Raw genomic sequence first — 17,363 nt, 5'->3', positions numbered from 1 at the left:
AGTTAATTTTGGCAATGTATTCAACTATATAAGTATATTTAAAAACAAAAAACAATACCAATACCAAAAATTTTATTTATATCATTCCAGCAATTAAAATTTAATGAACTCAAAAATGTTTTTGATCCAGCTTAATGGATCTTCTTCAGTTGCAAAACACAAAGCAAAATAGAAAATACAAAATTTAAAGTTTAAAAAAACATTTGAGAAAAAGAATATTCAAATACTGTGTTCTTTTCAAATACAATGTTCTGCAGTCACTTCAGCCTGATGCTGAAGTGACTGCAGAACATTGCTGCAAGAATCCTTGTTGTAGAACAGAAGGGAAGAAATACTATGGAATAAAATAGTCTAAAACTTTTTTAAAATGTTTAAAACAACAACATGTATTACCAAAATGATTTATTCCCTGTTTATCATTTAACTTTAATATAAGACAATCCATTCAAATTAAATTAAAAACATAACTACAATAATGCACATTTTTATTCTTAAAACTATCATGTGTATTAGCTGTATAATAAATGATATAAAAAATGTCTACATATTTTCTATATCAGCATTTTTTATATATGATGTAATACTATAAAACTCTTTTATATTCATCATTTTTAATCCAAAATGCTCATGGCTGTCTCTTTTATTGAATACAGTAGAACATCGATTATCCAAAACAATTAAGGACTGGGGTTGTTTGGATAACTGATCATTTACGAAAATATATTAAACACAAATCCGTACTGTACATATTTTGAATCACATGTCTTACAAATTCATACCTTACATAAAAGTACATTAAAGTAGGCCTACAGTTTAGGTTGGCAGGGAGAGTGAGTGCACTGCAATGCCACAGCACTAGTGGAAATTTGAATTTGCCGATTGAAACACTTTCGATTAACCTTTCAACAGTGGACTAGTCAAACCTGTTTCTACCCCAGGTAGTGGAGAATAAATGTGAAAAATTTTAGAAGTATTTTTTCAATCATTATTTCTCATTATTTTTTCGGAAAAAGATTTTGTAAACAGTTATGTCTAGTTAAAAAAAAAAAAGTCTTTCTTTTTATTGTTAGATAATTAATTTTCTATGTAAATGGTTTTTCGTGGTAGTTATAGGCTAGTTTTTGTCGATACCCCTTAAAATTACTTGACAACTATAGTCGTCCCTCACCACTGCCACACGATCACCCTTGACCACTATAGTCATTTCAGTTATCCAAGTTATCCAAGTACTGTATTTCAGTTATCCAAGTAGCATCAGTCCCACATTATCTCAGATTTGGTTCAATTTGGTTCTACTGTAATTGAAATTCAAAAAAACTGCAAGACTAGAGATTTACAAATTATAATGATGATTATTTCAACAACATTAATAAGGATTATATATAAATCTATATATATAAAATTGCTTGTCCTGACTGACTGAATGACTCACTCACTGATTCATCATTGCCCAGAGCAAACCACTGAACCTAGAGGTGAAATTTGGTACACAGAGTACGCCATGAAAACGCACACTAAGAAGAAATTTTTAGAAATTTCCCCGCGGGGGGAGAGGGAGAGCATTAAAGCTTAACCGGAAAAACGGCTTGTACTGTACTTTTTAGATGCAATTTTTTGTTTTTATCTGCATTGTAGTAGGGTATGCCATGAGAATGCACACTAAGAAGGGGTTTTTAGAAATTCTCCACATGGGGGGAGAGGGAGATGATTTAGTCTTCATAGAGTACTTAGGTGTATTAAATTAATAACATTTCAGACATTGTTATAAATATTTTTATATATTTTGATTTTTTAACCAAATGTTCGAACCGTTTTAAATTCGAATTTGTTATTGCATATTGGTTCGATTATAGAACGATTGTAAACATTTCAGAAAATTGATCAAATTGAAAATAGTTTGTTAGATTCTTGGCAATTCTCATCATTCTCAGTGGTAGGTGTTATATAACAATTACTATGGTTGTTGAAATACTGAATATAAATGGGGTTTGCTTGCAAAATNGCCTTCAGACTAAATTATATTGTTTAAGTACATATACATGGTGTTTATAAATGAATGATGCAGTTTTAAAAATTTATAATAAATCTATTTATTACCTTATATGGGCAAACCTTACAGCATAAGCAGTGACAACTGTCAAAGTTTTTTATGCATTAATCACAATCCTTCAATATGTGCACCGTGGTCACACGACATACATCTACATGGTAATCAAATTCTTCCCATACGCGGTGTAGCATGTCCTCTGTGATGGTCTGCAGTGCATGCTTTATCCAATCACACAGTTCAAGGGACACTGGCATTGACGGTACATAAACTTGGTCTTTAACAAACTCCCACAAAAAGAAAATTACAGGGTGTTAAATCTGGCAAATAGGGTGGCCAGGGGAGCAGGTTGTTGTCTGCTGTTACATCACGTCCAACCCAGCATTGGTGAAGAACATGATTAAGAAGTTTGCATACATTCCTGTGAACTTGTACAGTTGCCACTGATTATCATGTAAGGTCAAAATCACTTCATTTGAAAGACTTTATTGTTTGAAAAATAACCAAACTTCTTTTATAAATCCAACTACATTTTACTGAGAGAAAAATATTTTTAGTATATTTTATACAATAATTGTCAAATTCATTATTCAATAGATAATAAAAAAAAATACTGAAAGAATATTTTATATACACAATACTTAAATAAAACAAAAAAAAAACTCATATACAAATGATTTAAACATCTTTAAATTAAAATAAAGAAATAAATAAACAGTATAAAATATTTTTTTTACCAATTATAATTAGAAAACTTGATAAAATAATCAAAATGTAATACTCTTATATCATATAACAATTATTTCCAATTAATGTAAGCAATTTACAAATTTAAACAGAAAATTAACTATTAAACTTTGAATTTTCTTAACTATGAATTAGAGTTAATAAAAACACAAATATTAATTATTGTTTTGAAATAGTTGTTATTGTATAATAATAACTATTCAAATTGAATAATAACTACTGGATCAACTATTGGATTGTAATATAAAAATGTTCATATTTAAAAAGAATCAAAAACCTAATTTTTTCACTAACTTCATAGTTATTGAATGTCAAATTTGTTGTTATAATAATAAATGATAAATCTAAAAACACTTCATATTCTATTTAAAAAAAAAAAGCACTTAAAAACTAAATTCACCTCAAACATACTCAAGAGAAATTCCAGAGTTAAGAGTTTAAAATTAGTTTTATAACTTGTCCTAATGATGTATGTGTTAAAAATAAACTCATGATATTTTTGTAAAATGTTTTAGGTCATTTCATATATGATGATTAGCAACAGAAGAATTACAATATTTTCTAAAAACTTTTTAAATAAAAAGATAATAAAACTACATAAAAATTTAATATTTTATGAAAACTGCTGTAAATTATTGATGTGACAAACTATAAAAATATAAGGAGAAAAGCATAAAATAGTCAGTATGAAGTTACATATATATATGAATAAATATAAAATGTCTTCAAAGCAATTTAAATGAAAAAAATATTTTACTTCAAAAAATCTAATGTATGAAAACAATTTGTGAAATCTGTTGTTCCAAATGTTTAATATTCTGTGGCAAATGTCATGCTGTTGATTGGAAAAAAAAAATGCAAATTCCAATAAAATTATATTTTTGACAGCATAGTATCAGTAATCAAAGAATTTCTACCATATTTTTTTCTACCACACTTTTTTCAGAGCCACTTTTAAGATCACTGTGAACAAGACTGCAAGAACACAGAAGGAACATATTAAGAAAGAACCTTACAAAAAAAAAAAAAACACACACAGTTTGTCCTATCTCCAGGTAACAAAGTAGACAAGAGTCATATGTTATTTTCATTAGAAACCATAATCATCAAATCATATAATCCAATCATTGTTCCAACATAACTTTTTTCCTGTATTAGAAGTATTAGAATATCAAGCTGCTCAAACATTAGTTTAGTTAATTTACTATAAACTATTGTAATTAAATCAGGCCTTATAAATTTAACAAAAATACAATAAAGTCTCTTTAATCCAACATATATCAGATCATATATTACTGGATTTTGTATGTATGTACTGTAAATACTGTACAGTAAAAAAAAAAAAAAACACTTGGTTCACAAATTAGTTTATCATATTAATTATAGATTGTGACTGTTTTCCAACCTCATAAGCAATGAACAACTAGTAACTGACAGTATACATATACTGTACATCAGTCTCTGTCACATAGGTTACATTGGAAGGATAAATTGAAAATTTCATGTGCACCACCCTATGGAGTGTTAGATTACTGGATGTGCTGAACTGGCAAGTGATAGACTACAAAGACTATTATACTATTATACAATAAACAAAAATTGCATGGTACTAAATATTTTTTCATTTTGATAAGTTTCTGTTTTAAAAGGTTTAACATTTTTATCTGTTTTATCTTTAAACTACATCAGATATATGTCACACAATTTGATTCATTTTTAATAGTAAAATCATTTTTACAAAGTCTACATAAAAAATTTATTATTAGGCTTAATCCAAATTAATTCCAAGTAAAGATGAGAGTATTCAAATGCAAAAATTAAAAATTGTTTGATTACAAAAGGTTTTTTGTTTCCAAGAACTTGTGTTATATATTCAAATAGTTCTCAGATGTGTCCCTTATTAACTCATATGTCAATAAGACAATTTGAGTATCAAGAATTAGTGTTTTATCTGCTATTGGAAATTCTAATCACACTACAATAATAGAGACCAAGTTATTCTATGATTTGGTTTTTTTTAGAATTTTAGTATTCTAATAGTTTCCTTCAACTCTATAATTACCAACATGTTAATCAACTTGTTTTTGAATACAACAGTAGTTAGTTATGCCATACAAAGCAAATTGGTAGTACTGTAATAAGATACCTTATTCTCATTGTTTTCACAAATTACATTTGTTGCCTGTACTTAATTTCTGCTTAAATGTTTGATTGCTCTTTTTATATAAGTTATTTTTAACTATGAAATTTATAATTTTTGTTATTTATTTATGTATTTTATTATATTCATTTATGTATTTTATTATATTCATTTATTATTGTATTTATATAATTCAGTGTATTATGTTTTGTCATCTGTACAGAGCAGAAGATAATACAGAACTAAAGGTAGAAGAAAGTGATGTTGATAAAGATGGAGGAGCTCCAATCTTGATGAAAAAGATTATGAGTATAGCATAAAGATTAAAAAACAGAAAAGCAGAAAGTATCAATAGCATCCCTATAGAATTCATTAAGAATATGGGCAAAAACAAAATTAAGAAAATTTTCAGGTTTTGCAACATGATCAAGGCATATGGCCAAATGACTTTCTGAGAAATATTTTAATTCCCATTTCAAAGAAAGATAAAACAACCAAATGTGAAGATTATAGAACAATTAGTCTAATCTCCCATACTTCAAAAATCCTATTAAGAATATTAGAGAAATGCTTCTATAGAAAACTGAATCCATTCATAAGGGAACAACAGTTTTGGTTCAGAAAGGGAAGAGGCACTATAGAAGCAATAGGAGTGATGAGAACCATAGGAGAACAATACATTGGAAAAGGAAAAGGAATGTGTGTGTTTTATAGATCTTGAGAAGGCATTTGACAAAATTGACTGGGAAAGGTTGATGGATATTTTGAGATACAAAGGAGTAGATTGGTAGGATGGGAGATTACTACTAAACTTATACAAATATCAGAAAGCAGTAGTTAAAGTAATTGATCAATACAGTGAGGAAATCAAGATTGAAAAGGATGTTAAGCAGGTGTGTTTATCATCGTTTCTTTTCAATATATACTTGGAAGAAATGATTACAGAATATCAAGACGAAAAAGAAGGCATTAAAATTGGGGGTTGGCAGATTCAGTGCCTAAGGTATACTGATATACTGATGATATGGCAATTCTGGCAGAGAGCAAGAGTAAAATGAGAAAGGTCCTAAATAGACTAGAGTTGGGGGTTTGCGACCTTCAAAATAAAAATTATTGTGAAATCTGTGATTTTTACGTAGTTGTTGGAAAAACCTTTGTAAACAACTCCAATGGAAAAAAACCCGCTCTTGGTGAAAATTAGATTGGAGGTCACTGTTTGTTTTCACAATTAGGTGGGAAAGTTGACAGGAGTACACCGTTAATGTCAACAGATGACGATCACGTAACTCCTTTCCCACGAAGAATGTATAAAAGCTTGAGCCTATCCTTTGGATTGCCCAGAAGCTCAGGGCAATCCAAAGGAAGTTATACTTGTTAATGTGTGCATCTTGTCTCCATACCCCGGACGCAATGACTGAAAGTGAGAAGACATCGACATACAACAGATCACAACTTCGAACTTCCATACTTATCGCCAAACTACATTTTCCATACTTATCACCGACTACGATTTCTACGATTTCTACGATTCTGAGAGAGAGAGTTCTCAAAGCTCTAAATAAAAATACCTCTATGAGGAAATGAATGGTATGCGTTGAATAACGCATACCATTCATTTCCTCATAGAGGTATTTTTATTTAGAGCTTTGAGAACTCTCTCTCTCAGAATAGCCATTAGAGCTGTTAAGTGCGGCCCTTTGTATAGTTAACTCATATTTAACCGCATTTTACATCTATATTATTATCACCTTTTGTAATTAGGATTAGTTATTCAATAAATGCTTTGTTATTTTGTTAAACCTGTCACCTGTCATTGAAAAGACGCCTGCCTGCTCACCAGCGCACTCCCCACTCAATTTGCCTTCCTAAGCCATCCAACAACCTGTGCAGCGTAAGTGGTCATTAGGGATCGTCCCAGTGGCCCTCTGCTTGTCTCACATTATTGTTAACAAAATCTAAGTGCTACGGATCAGAGAAAAGGAAAGAAAGGTCAACATCCATATAAATGGTGAAAAGATGAAACAAGTAAACGGGTTTAGATACCTAGGTGCTTGGCTTGACTCTGAGTGCAGAAGTGGGAAAGAAAACAAAAGGTGAATCAGAATGGCAAAAGATGCATTTAGCAAAATGAAAACAATTTTGTGTGGTTCTCTTGAAATTAAATTCAGATAAAGTCTGGTCAAATGCTATATCTGGAGTGTTTTCCTCTATTGGTGAAGAAACTTGGACCTTAGACAATGTGACATTAGGAGAATAGAAACCCTAGAAATGTGACTGTGGAGAAGTATAGAGAAAGTCAGATGAAGCAATAAGATAAAAATGAGGAAATCCTAAGAAGAGTGGGTGAAAACAGGAGCATATTAGACAATAAAGAGGCAAAAAGCTAATTGGATGGGACACATGATTCGAGAAGAAAGCTTATGGAACGAGGGAGAAGAGGAATTAAAATGGTGGATGACTTAAAAGAGTGTAGTTATAAGGAGCTAAAGACAAAAGTGCAGGATAGACTATCATAGAAAAAAAAGTGGTGCTCATTGGACCTGCTATAACTAGCAGAAAACTAAAGAAGTATTTTGTCACATTTATTTATTTTGTATTGCATTTATACTGTATTTTTGCAGAATGACTGGCATGCCGGTCTATCCAGGGAGACCTAGAAATCAGATATTTCCATAAGGTAAAAGCTGGCATGCCAGTTTAAGTGAAGTTATACATCCCTCTCTAGATGGCACATTAAAAAACATGAACAAATTCTTATTCTAAAACTGTGAAACTGTCAGCATTACATCCCGGCAATGCTATGTGGTACCAGGAATGTACTAATTATAGTATCTAATAAACGATATTGATTGATTGTCAGCATTACATCAAAAACTACGATTATATGATTAATTTCTTCATTTTCTCTTCTTTGCAATGACTTAAAATACTTGTGGAATTCTGAAAGTGCTTTTATGTGTATTTTATTGTTATTTGATTCAAAAATGCAAAAAATAAACATATTAAATTTAAGAAACTAGCTGTAAATTATCTCAGCTTACACCAATTAACATGGGCTTTGTGTGAAATTTGAAAGGTGTTATTTTTAATGTGAAGATAAATGGTCAATGTAGAAGAAATTAGAAGAAATGGGAAATTTATATGTAACACAAATTAATATAAATACTGAATCAAAAGTGTTAAGACAACTAGTATATTCAAGAAAGGTGTGCTGTATTCTACACTATACTAAGAAAACTGTATTAAACTCATTGTATTTGAGAAGGATTAAAAGAGCATGAGAAATAAATCAGTAGCAAAAGGAATGTATCTTTCATCTATATTATGGATTGAAAGTGATAGGCACCATAAATGCTATATTATTGGAAAAGAATATCCAGGTAACATTCCTAAAATTTTAATTTTTGGATTATTTTTGTCGTTTTGAATACCATGTAGTCATTTTGAACACCATTTGAATACCAAGTCACTTTGGATTATTTTTTAATCTATACAACTAAAAGTTTTTACTGTTTCATTTGTTGAAAGTCCATAAAAATTACAAAATAACTCATCTTACAGCTTTGGAAAAGCAGCTTTAAACTAACAATTTTTTTTTTTAAAGTGAAACTTGCTATTCAACAAGTAAGGTGCCAATAAATTAATGGTAAAGTTAATTCTAATATTTTCAAATTGTTTTGTTATTGTTTATATTTCATTTTAAAAAACAAGCAAATTTTTATTTGAATATCCTTAATTGCACACTGTTTTTCCATATTTCTACTTTAAAAAACTTTTAAAGCTGAAAATTTGAAGGGCAAATATATGTTACTAGCTCTTGTTATTTTTAAAAATATATTAAGATCAGAATTTTAATATAAAAAAAAAAATCTGAAAATAAAGTACTTAAAAACTTATTATATGTTTTATTAAAGCATACCTTCCAGCTATTCCTGTAGCTTGTATTTCTTGAACAAATATACCAAGTTCTCCACAATCTTCAGCTCGTAATCCGACAACACTAAAGCCCAAACTGCTACCTTCTGGCTTATATAATTGTATATTATGAATATCTCTGCCTCGAGCACCTTGTACTATTGTTCTATGAAATTCTTCAGCATAACTTTCAGTAGTAATGGTAGTGATGGAAGATAAGAGGTAGTTTGGTGATACTATTGTAGGAATTGAGATCTAAAGAAAAAATAAACAAAATCATAATCATTATTATTATTATTATTATTATTATTATAGATACAAATTTCATTAAAAAAACAATAATATAAAATAAATCAGAAAACGATAAGATTCAACACAATCAAAACTTTCTTTAAAATATTTTATCATTATTCAGATTTACCAAAAAAATGTTATGAATCTATCTAGATTATTGTGGCTGGCACTAACATGTGATATGAATATTGGGCCAATATCAATGTAAATTAATTTTGCCATTTTGCTGCTGCTGCTGCTCTAACAAGTCTATAAATGTAATAACATACAACTATTCCATTTACTGGTATAGATATGTATGAACTGTTCGATTATTATTTTCCCCCCCTCTCTCTTTCTGATATGTAAACAAAACAAAACTCTCCATATTCCATGACACAATTTCCAATCTTTGTTGATTAGTCATCCAATTTAAAAGATGTTTCAAATAGAAAATACACAGCAAAAGAGACTGATACTAAGAAAACTTTTTAATTATAATTATTATTAACTCTGTCAACTCTTCAACTAATATATTATAAGCATTATAAATGTCAAATCATAAGAATTAAAGTTACATTAAAGTAGAATTTCTAAAAGATTAGAATTTTTTAGGATAGAGGAGGCTACTGATTATTTAAATAAACAATATAATTTGGCCTTCAGACTAAATTATATTGTTTAAGTACATATACATGGTGTTTATAAATGAATGATGCAGTTTTAAAAATTTATAATAAATCTATTTATTACCTTATATGGGCAAACCTTACAGCATAAGCAGTGACAACTGTCAAAGTTTTTTATGCATTAATCACAATCCTTCAATATGTGCACCGTGGTCACACGACATACATCTACATGGTAATCAAATTCTTCCCATACGCGGTGTAGCATGTCCTCTGTGATGGTCTGCAGTGCATGCTTTATCCAATCACACAGTTCAAGGGACACTGGCATTGACGGTACATAAACTTGGTCTTTAACAAACTCCCACAAAAAGAAAATTACAGGGTGTTAAATCTGGCAAATAGGGTGGCCAGGGGAGCAGGTTGTTGTCTGCTGTTACATCACGTCCAACCCAGCATTGGTGAAGAACATGATTAAGAAGTTTGCATACATTCCTGTGAACTTGTACAGTTGCCACTGATTATCATGTAAGGTCAAAATCACTTCATTTGAAAGACTTTATTGTTTGAAAAATAACCAAACTTCTTTTATAAATCCAACTACATTTTACTGAGAGAAAAATATTTTTAGTATATTTTATACAATAATTGTCAAATTCATTATTCAATAGATAATAAAAAAAAATACTGAAAGAATATTTTATATACACAATACTTAAATAAAACAAAAAAAAAACTCATATACAAATGATTTAAACATCTTTAAATTAAAATAAAGAAATAAATAAACAGTATAAAAATTCAAATTAACTACAAATCCCAATACAAACTTTCATAACATGAGTAAAACATTCACATTCCCTTGCATTTATAAAAGCTGAGATACAAAAGTTTCATACCTTACTGCAAACTTTGTGCATAATGGATTCCAAGTCCATTAATTACAGAAATGTAATGTTATGTCACTTGGAGCTAGAAAAGATCACTAATACTTTATTATGTTTCTTTCATATCTCTTCTTTTAACATTCACATATCATTCCTTTAACACTACTAAAAGAATCTAGAAATATAACCTATATATATGAGATATTTAGATTATATGTGGTATCATTAGTTGGAATTCTATACTCTGTTCTTAAGTTATTATCTATGGGTTGCTTATCATTCTTGAAGTGTTATATATTATAGTTGCAATTTTAAGCTATACTTTAGACCTCCTATTTAAATACAAAAGAGTTTGCTTAAAATAAGTTAACTTCACAAACTGTTTATATGGTATATTTTTCACTTTTTTTTTTAAAAAGATTTGTATATTTTTTATTACATATTCTATTATATTGTATCAAAATGGTATTAAAAATTAAAATAAAGGAATAGAATTTAAATTCAAATTAAATGGAATTATTTTATTCATGTTCTTAAATTTTGGACAAAATGTTAGATTAGACTAGATTAAATTTTCAAATGAATCTAAAATTGAAAATCATATTAAAATTGAAAATTTCAATTAAACAATATTCCTGAATTTTCTTCAAATTTGCTTAAATACCAAGAGTTTTCCCAATTTCATGCAAATATAAATTTCTTCAATGCATAAATTTTCCAGATGAGTCACTAACCTCTATTAGTCTAATTTTCTCTAAATTATTAATCTAAATGGTTAAATAGTTTCTGTAATTATATATTTTTTTAATCATTTTTCTAATAAATAAGTCATTAAAACACATTAAATATAATTTGCTGTAATGAGAATTGATAATGGAGACTGATAATTTTTAATTTACTATAGTATATACAGTAGAAATGTTTACATGCTAAAAATAAAAATTGCAATTCTTTTAAACCAGAAACAAAAGCAATACAAAAAAATGCATAAATAAATATATAAACAATTGAGAAAAATATTTGATAGTCTTTTGGAAATTTGTTAAATTATAGCCAATTTCCAGCAATGTTGCCAGTTCAAAAAAACAAAAAAAAAATACAGCATATGTATGTCATAATATATTTATAAAAAACAGTTGAATTTATATTATGTTAAATTTTACTGTTTTGCATACTCTTGTCCAGTAGGTAATGGGATAACAATTGGCAACCCAAAAGAAGCAGCAGTGTATTGTGTTATCAGTACATGTTTCATTATCTCTCTCTCCACTTTCTTCATCCTCACTGCAGAATAATTAACATGGACTAAATTTCAAGAAAACTGAAGAAATCCCACATATTTCCAAGAAATTTGCTTGGAGAAATTAGGAGAGAAAAACTCTAAAACTCTCCCTTATCAGTTCATGTTATTACATTCTTATTAATAATTACAGTAACTTGCAAAACAGTTATTCCTGATAATGTTCTATAAAGTAGATGAAAAACATTATAATTTAAAAATTATATCACCATATTATTATATTAAAATTTCAGAGAACTAGAGATGAAGTATTCACATGCATATCTCTAGTTTTGATTTGAGAAAAATTGCCATGTCAAATGTCTATTAGTGCACACAGGATTCTTTGGTTTCTAAAGACTATCTTATTGACTTTAGACAAAGGAAAAGCTGACTGATGAGTTCATAACTGAAATTTAAAATTGACATCTAACATATCCTATCACATAACTTGCACTCACTTTCAAATTTCCTTTTGAACATACAACTCATAAGTTATCTACATGAAATGTTTACTGTATTATTAGTTCTATTATTATGAGTACTTCTTTTCCAAATTACAAATTTCTATGTGAAATTCCATTTTTAAAATTGTATACAGTAAAAACCCAATTATCCAAACTTGATGGAACCAGGGAGTATTTCAGTTAAATAAAATTTCAGATAATCCAAAAACAATTTGATTTCATACTTTGGGTACATCATTTAAAGTCTCATTAACAATAAATACTATAATATAATTACTGTACTTGAAGGTAAATTAATTTACTCAAAATCTAACATAATGTTACATATAGGACCTATATCTGCAGTGCTACAGATGACAGTGACTTCAAGTTATATAGAGAGTTTAGTCTCTGTGTATTATACTCTGTGGTATGTACAATGCTACATATTCTGATTTTTTGTTTTTTTTTTAACTATTTCAAATAATTGAGTTTCTACTGTAATTAAAACAAAACTTAAACTCTGAAATATTTAAAGGAATTTATTAAACTGCATTATTATAATTATTAAAAAAGTTTTACTCACTTCTGCCAATGAATTTGCATTATCTTTTACTTGAGAAATTTTATCTTTATTAAGGGTGGGATCAAATTCATAATTTTGTTCTGGATCAGAACTTGGTTCAAAAGAGTCAGAATTACCCACTACATCAGTAGGAACATTCAGTAACAACTCTCCAGTAGCAGGGGTTATATCAAAATCAACTGGAAGTATTGATGGATGTTTATGAAGTTGATTCTTTAATTCATGAAGTGAATCCTGAAAAATGATAAAATAATAATTGGCATTTTAAATTTTACATCAGTCATTTAAATTTTAAAACTGAAAATAAATTTTCCCAATCTGTTGGGACATTCACAAAGACTTACTCCAGTCCAGAAAGTGTTAATAATTTAAAATAAAATTAATTCAGTAAAAGTTTTTTTTTTTTTACCTGTATAGTAAGTATAGTGTTAAATACGGGACTATCCAAAACACTAATGAGTGTGTTAACATCATCTTCCACTGTTGGATTTGCACTGGTACCATTTGATTCCCTAAGCTGCTGTTGTATTCTTTCTAATAGTTGAAGTGCTTGTTGAGTATCTAATAACAAGATTAAAATATTTATTATATATTTAATATAAAAACTATATTAATCACATTATGAATTATATATAATAATTAGCTTTACAAAAGTATATAAAATAAAAATTGTAAAGTTCTCAAAAATTCATTCTAAAAACATTTCTCTGAAATTTATTTTATAACAAGATATAGAAAACAAAATTAATGAATTAAAAATTAGCAGAAACCTGTCTGAAATGAAAAGTTCTTATCTTTGATTGCTAGCTAACCAATGAAACTTTTTCTTTGACTGAATGATAAAAATCCAGCATCACTTTTGCAATGACATTATATTTTTTAATTTCCAACAATACGAATGTTCACTATATAAGTATTACAACCTTCTCCTTAAAACAAGATTACAGGAGCATAAAAGTGACATTTTTTAAATAAGAGAAACATAATAGAGTTGGTCATTTTTCTTCATCTGATAATTGCATGGAAATCAATGAAAAAATTGAAAATTGTATAAAAATTGTATAAAAAATTAAAAATTGTATAAAAATTGAAAACTCCTTTAAAGCTGTTTGCCTTTATTACAGTTCTTAATTCTATCTCAATTAATCATCCAACTTTTAATGTAAAAATTTCCTATTTTTGTGTCGTAAATTACAAAATTTTAAAAATTGCTTCTGTTTAATTTCTGTACAATTGTTTTATATTTGCTTTCGTAATCTATTTTTTCACCTTTTTAAAACTAACATATTTTCATAAACATCTATAACAAGTAAATACAGTCATCCCTATATAACATGGTAGTTAGGATCCGAAAAGATGCCATGTTATGCAAATCCATGCTATATGAAACAAAGAACTAGTACAGAACAGTTAGATTTCAAAAGTTAGAAAAAGTGTATTATTCTTTTTTGTAATTATGAGGAAAATGTTTATTAAAGCAATTAATAATTCACTAACAATCACAATCAAAAGTATTGCACATTAATATTAATTTTTTGTTCATTGCTAAATGTCATTAAATGAGGATTTTTTTGTTTTTTGGCAAAATATCATCTGAGCTTTCACGTTGATCTTAATCTGAAATGTCACGTCAGCATCTTGATTTTCCTCTACATTTTTTTCATAAAATCTGATATATTAATTGTCTTTGCTTGCATTTGCCTAAGAAATCTTTAAAAATTTAATCTTACACAATAACTTTTAATTTAATCTATAAAAACAAAACACAGTGAGTCTTCAGCTCATTTAGGAACTATCAACAACAGCAACACATGGTTTATGGGAAAGCTAGAACAGGAAAATATGACAAAGAAGAAGAAAAATTGTAAAACTGAAAAAGACAAAAGGCACAAAACAACATTGAAAATTTCAATATTCTAAAATCTGTGGTCAAATATGAGACAACACGCATGCTTGCTTGAATAAAAAAAATATCGAATGAAAGTGTTTGCACTTAAAAATTGTTATGTTTTGTATGGGTATATCTCCAATTTTCAAACTATGTTGTATGGGGAATTTTTCCAATTCTCAAACAATGTTAGAGAACCTTGTTATAGGAATGCCATGTTGTATAAGAGATACCTGTGCATTAATCTGTTGTTTGTTTCTTAGCCAATACTAAAGTATAAATTTAAATTGTACTCATTTGGAACGTTTTTTTGGTTCTGTTCAATTAACTAAAGTAGTCGAACTAGATGAAAGCATTTTTATTTTATTTAAGTTTTACTTTAACATTGCAGTTTCTTTTTTATTTAACGAGGTAGCATGTAGATAAATCTTTTTTACTCTATAATGCCTATTTTCTATGATGTTTTGGGATTTCAAAATACACTTGGTAAGTAAACTGGCATGAATTATTTTGTTCTACATATAGCAATAGCATATTTATTTCTTTTATAATTTATAATATCCATAAAAGTATCCTACTTTCTCTTTTTGGAATAAAGTTTAACACATTATAATAAAATTTCTGTATCAAACCCGCTATAATTTCATTTGTTTTCCATATATTATTATATCATCCATACACATATAACATTTTGTTTTTTGAAAAAACTAAATGCTTAGAAATTTTTGTTAAATATATTATATATTTAACAAAAATTTCTAAGCATTTAGTTTTTATAAGCAAATATTAACTGATATAATATCAGTTAATATTTTGTTAGATTTGTATTATTTTTTTTGCCATTTAAATTTTTTTTAAGACTATTAAGCCACAAAACACACTGAAGAGTGAACCTATTGGTATTCCTTTAAGTCAAAAAGATTTTACATTTGACTTTCAAAAATTATAATCAGTACAAACCTGTATTTATTAATGACAAACCTGTACAAATTTACAAACCTGTATTAATGATAGCTTTCTCTTTTCTTTGCATAGAGGATTCCTCTATGCAAAGAAAATAGAAAGCTATCATTTCTCTATTGTTATTAAATTTACTAAATCTGAATTTCTTTTTCTTTTTTTATATTATTGAATTTGGCACACATTAGTTTTTAAAAATTCAATTTTTTTTAACCTCATTACAATGAATGACACTATATCTAATGAACAAATACACAGTGTGAATGAAACAAAGGAAATGGAAACTGGAACCTACAAGTTATTTAATTGGAGCATGTGGAAATTTTCAATCTCTGCATGCGTGTAATTAAAATATTTCATTTTCATAAATATTAGTTGGAACTAATTGTATCAAACATTTCATTTCACAAAATGAAAGAAAACAACTTCACATATTTCAAATATGCATAAATCAATGCTACAGTATTAATATAATGTATATAATGATATTTTATTCCAACTTTTGAATTTAAATCCATTTATGAATGTTCTATGTAAAATAGTTGATAATTGTATGATGCATTTGAAGATGACTTGTAAAACAGGTTGAAAATGTTTGTGAACGTTAAAATGTTTTCTCAGCATAAATGAATGTTTGAAAATTAATTAGTTTACTGCTGAATGTGAGTTAGCTTATTGAAAGTAAATAAGAATGCTACTTATTTACTTCCAATTTAAATAAATATAATCAACTATAAACCCCCAATTACCTGATTTTTGGTTTAATACCAAATCATTATTATAGGCTGGCAATCATTTGGTATAAACTAAATAAATATAATTATTTATTTACTTTAATAACAATTTGAGAAAATAAAATAATAAATATTTTATTTTCTCAAGTTAAAAGAAAAGGAATGTTGTATTATAATAGAATCAACTTATTGTAATCACTTTCAGATTTGTATGTACAGTGGATGATCGGTTAACGAACATAATTTGTTCCAAGACTTTGTTCATTATCTGAATTGTTCGTTAACCGATTATCGATTTACCATAGGTTTCTATGGGAATTTGATTAATTCATTCTGGAGACGCCCAAAAAATAAAAAATATATACTTTCTTACTACGTTTATTCATATGTAATAATAAAAATACATATATACACAGTCTTGCATTTGTTTTTTCCATTTATGGGGGTTAAAGAATCCGTCCAATGTCAATTGCTTTTCTGTCTTCTTCATGATTTTTCAGAAGTAATTAATTGCATTGTGATTGTAGAGATCCCTAAGCTCAACCTCAACCTGGTTGGGATGCCATTTTAAGACCATTGTTCTGACATCCTCTCACTTCTTCAAAAGATTTTTTATAGCAGATATCGGCATAAATCCACTTTTTCAGAAGAAAACATAAAAGAATTGTTTCTATCAGAAATATAAAAGGCTGGAATTACAAGGGAGAGTTTCAAAGTTTGGGAGAATACTATCTGATCAGTATATTCTGGGTTGAACGTCGATGTTGACATCTCCCGCACTCCGAAAAGTTTCGAATTATTGCCTGAAGACAAAGGAAGACCAATCAGTATT

At 28.0% G+C, this 17,363-nt stretch overlaps 1 protein-coding gene across 1 annotated transcript; it reads right to left on the bottom strand.

The window, feature by feature from the left end:
* Positions 1 to 237: 237 nt before the first annotated feature.
* On the bottom strand, positions 238 to 15,909 carry LOC111639861 (multiple PDZ domain protein-like). The gene is made up of 5 exons (XM_023385809.1): positions 15,837 to 15,909; positions 13,359 to 13,510; positions 12,950 to 13,183; positions 8,854 to 9,104; positions 238 to 334 (listed from the first exon to the last, which is right to left on the bottom strand). The coding sequence occupies exons 1-5, from the start codon at positions 15,907 to 15,909 to the stop codon at positions 238 to 240; spliced, it is 807 nt and encodes a 268-aa protein (XP_023241577.1).
* Between the last annotated feature and the right edge of the window lie 1,454 nt (positions 15,910 to 17,363).

Source organism: Centruroides sculpturatus, unplaced genomic scaffold (genome assembly GCF_000671375.1).
Source record: "Centruroides sculpturatus isolate CEXI.00-Female unplaced genomic scaffold, Cexi_2.0 scaffold1303, whole genome shotgun sequence".
In the NCBI taxonomy this organism is placed as follows: Eukaryota; Metazoa; Arthropoda; class Arachnida; order Scorpiones; family Buthidae; genus Centruroides; species Centruroides sculpturatus.
This window is presented reverse-complemented; position numbering and strand designations above follow the sequence as displayed.

What these genes read in the sequence shown, in the direction of transcription:
- LOC111639861 (XM_023385809.1), bottom strand. Translation starts at nt 15,909, where the DNA reads ATGATAGCTTTCTATTTTCTTTGCATAGAGGAATCCTCTATGCAAAGA. An exon ending in GAAAGCTATCATTAATACAG is followed by an intron (nt 13,511 to 15,836) that starts GTTTGTAAATTT and finishes TCTTGTTATTAG; the next exon opens with ATACTCAACAAGCACTTCAA. An exon ending in ACACTATACTTACTATACAG is followed by an intron (nt 13,184 to 13,358) that starts GTAAAAAAAAAA and finishes ATCATTTTTCAG; the next exon opens with GATTCACTTCATGAATTAAA.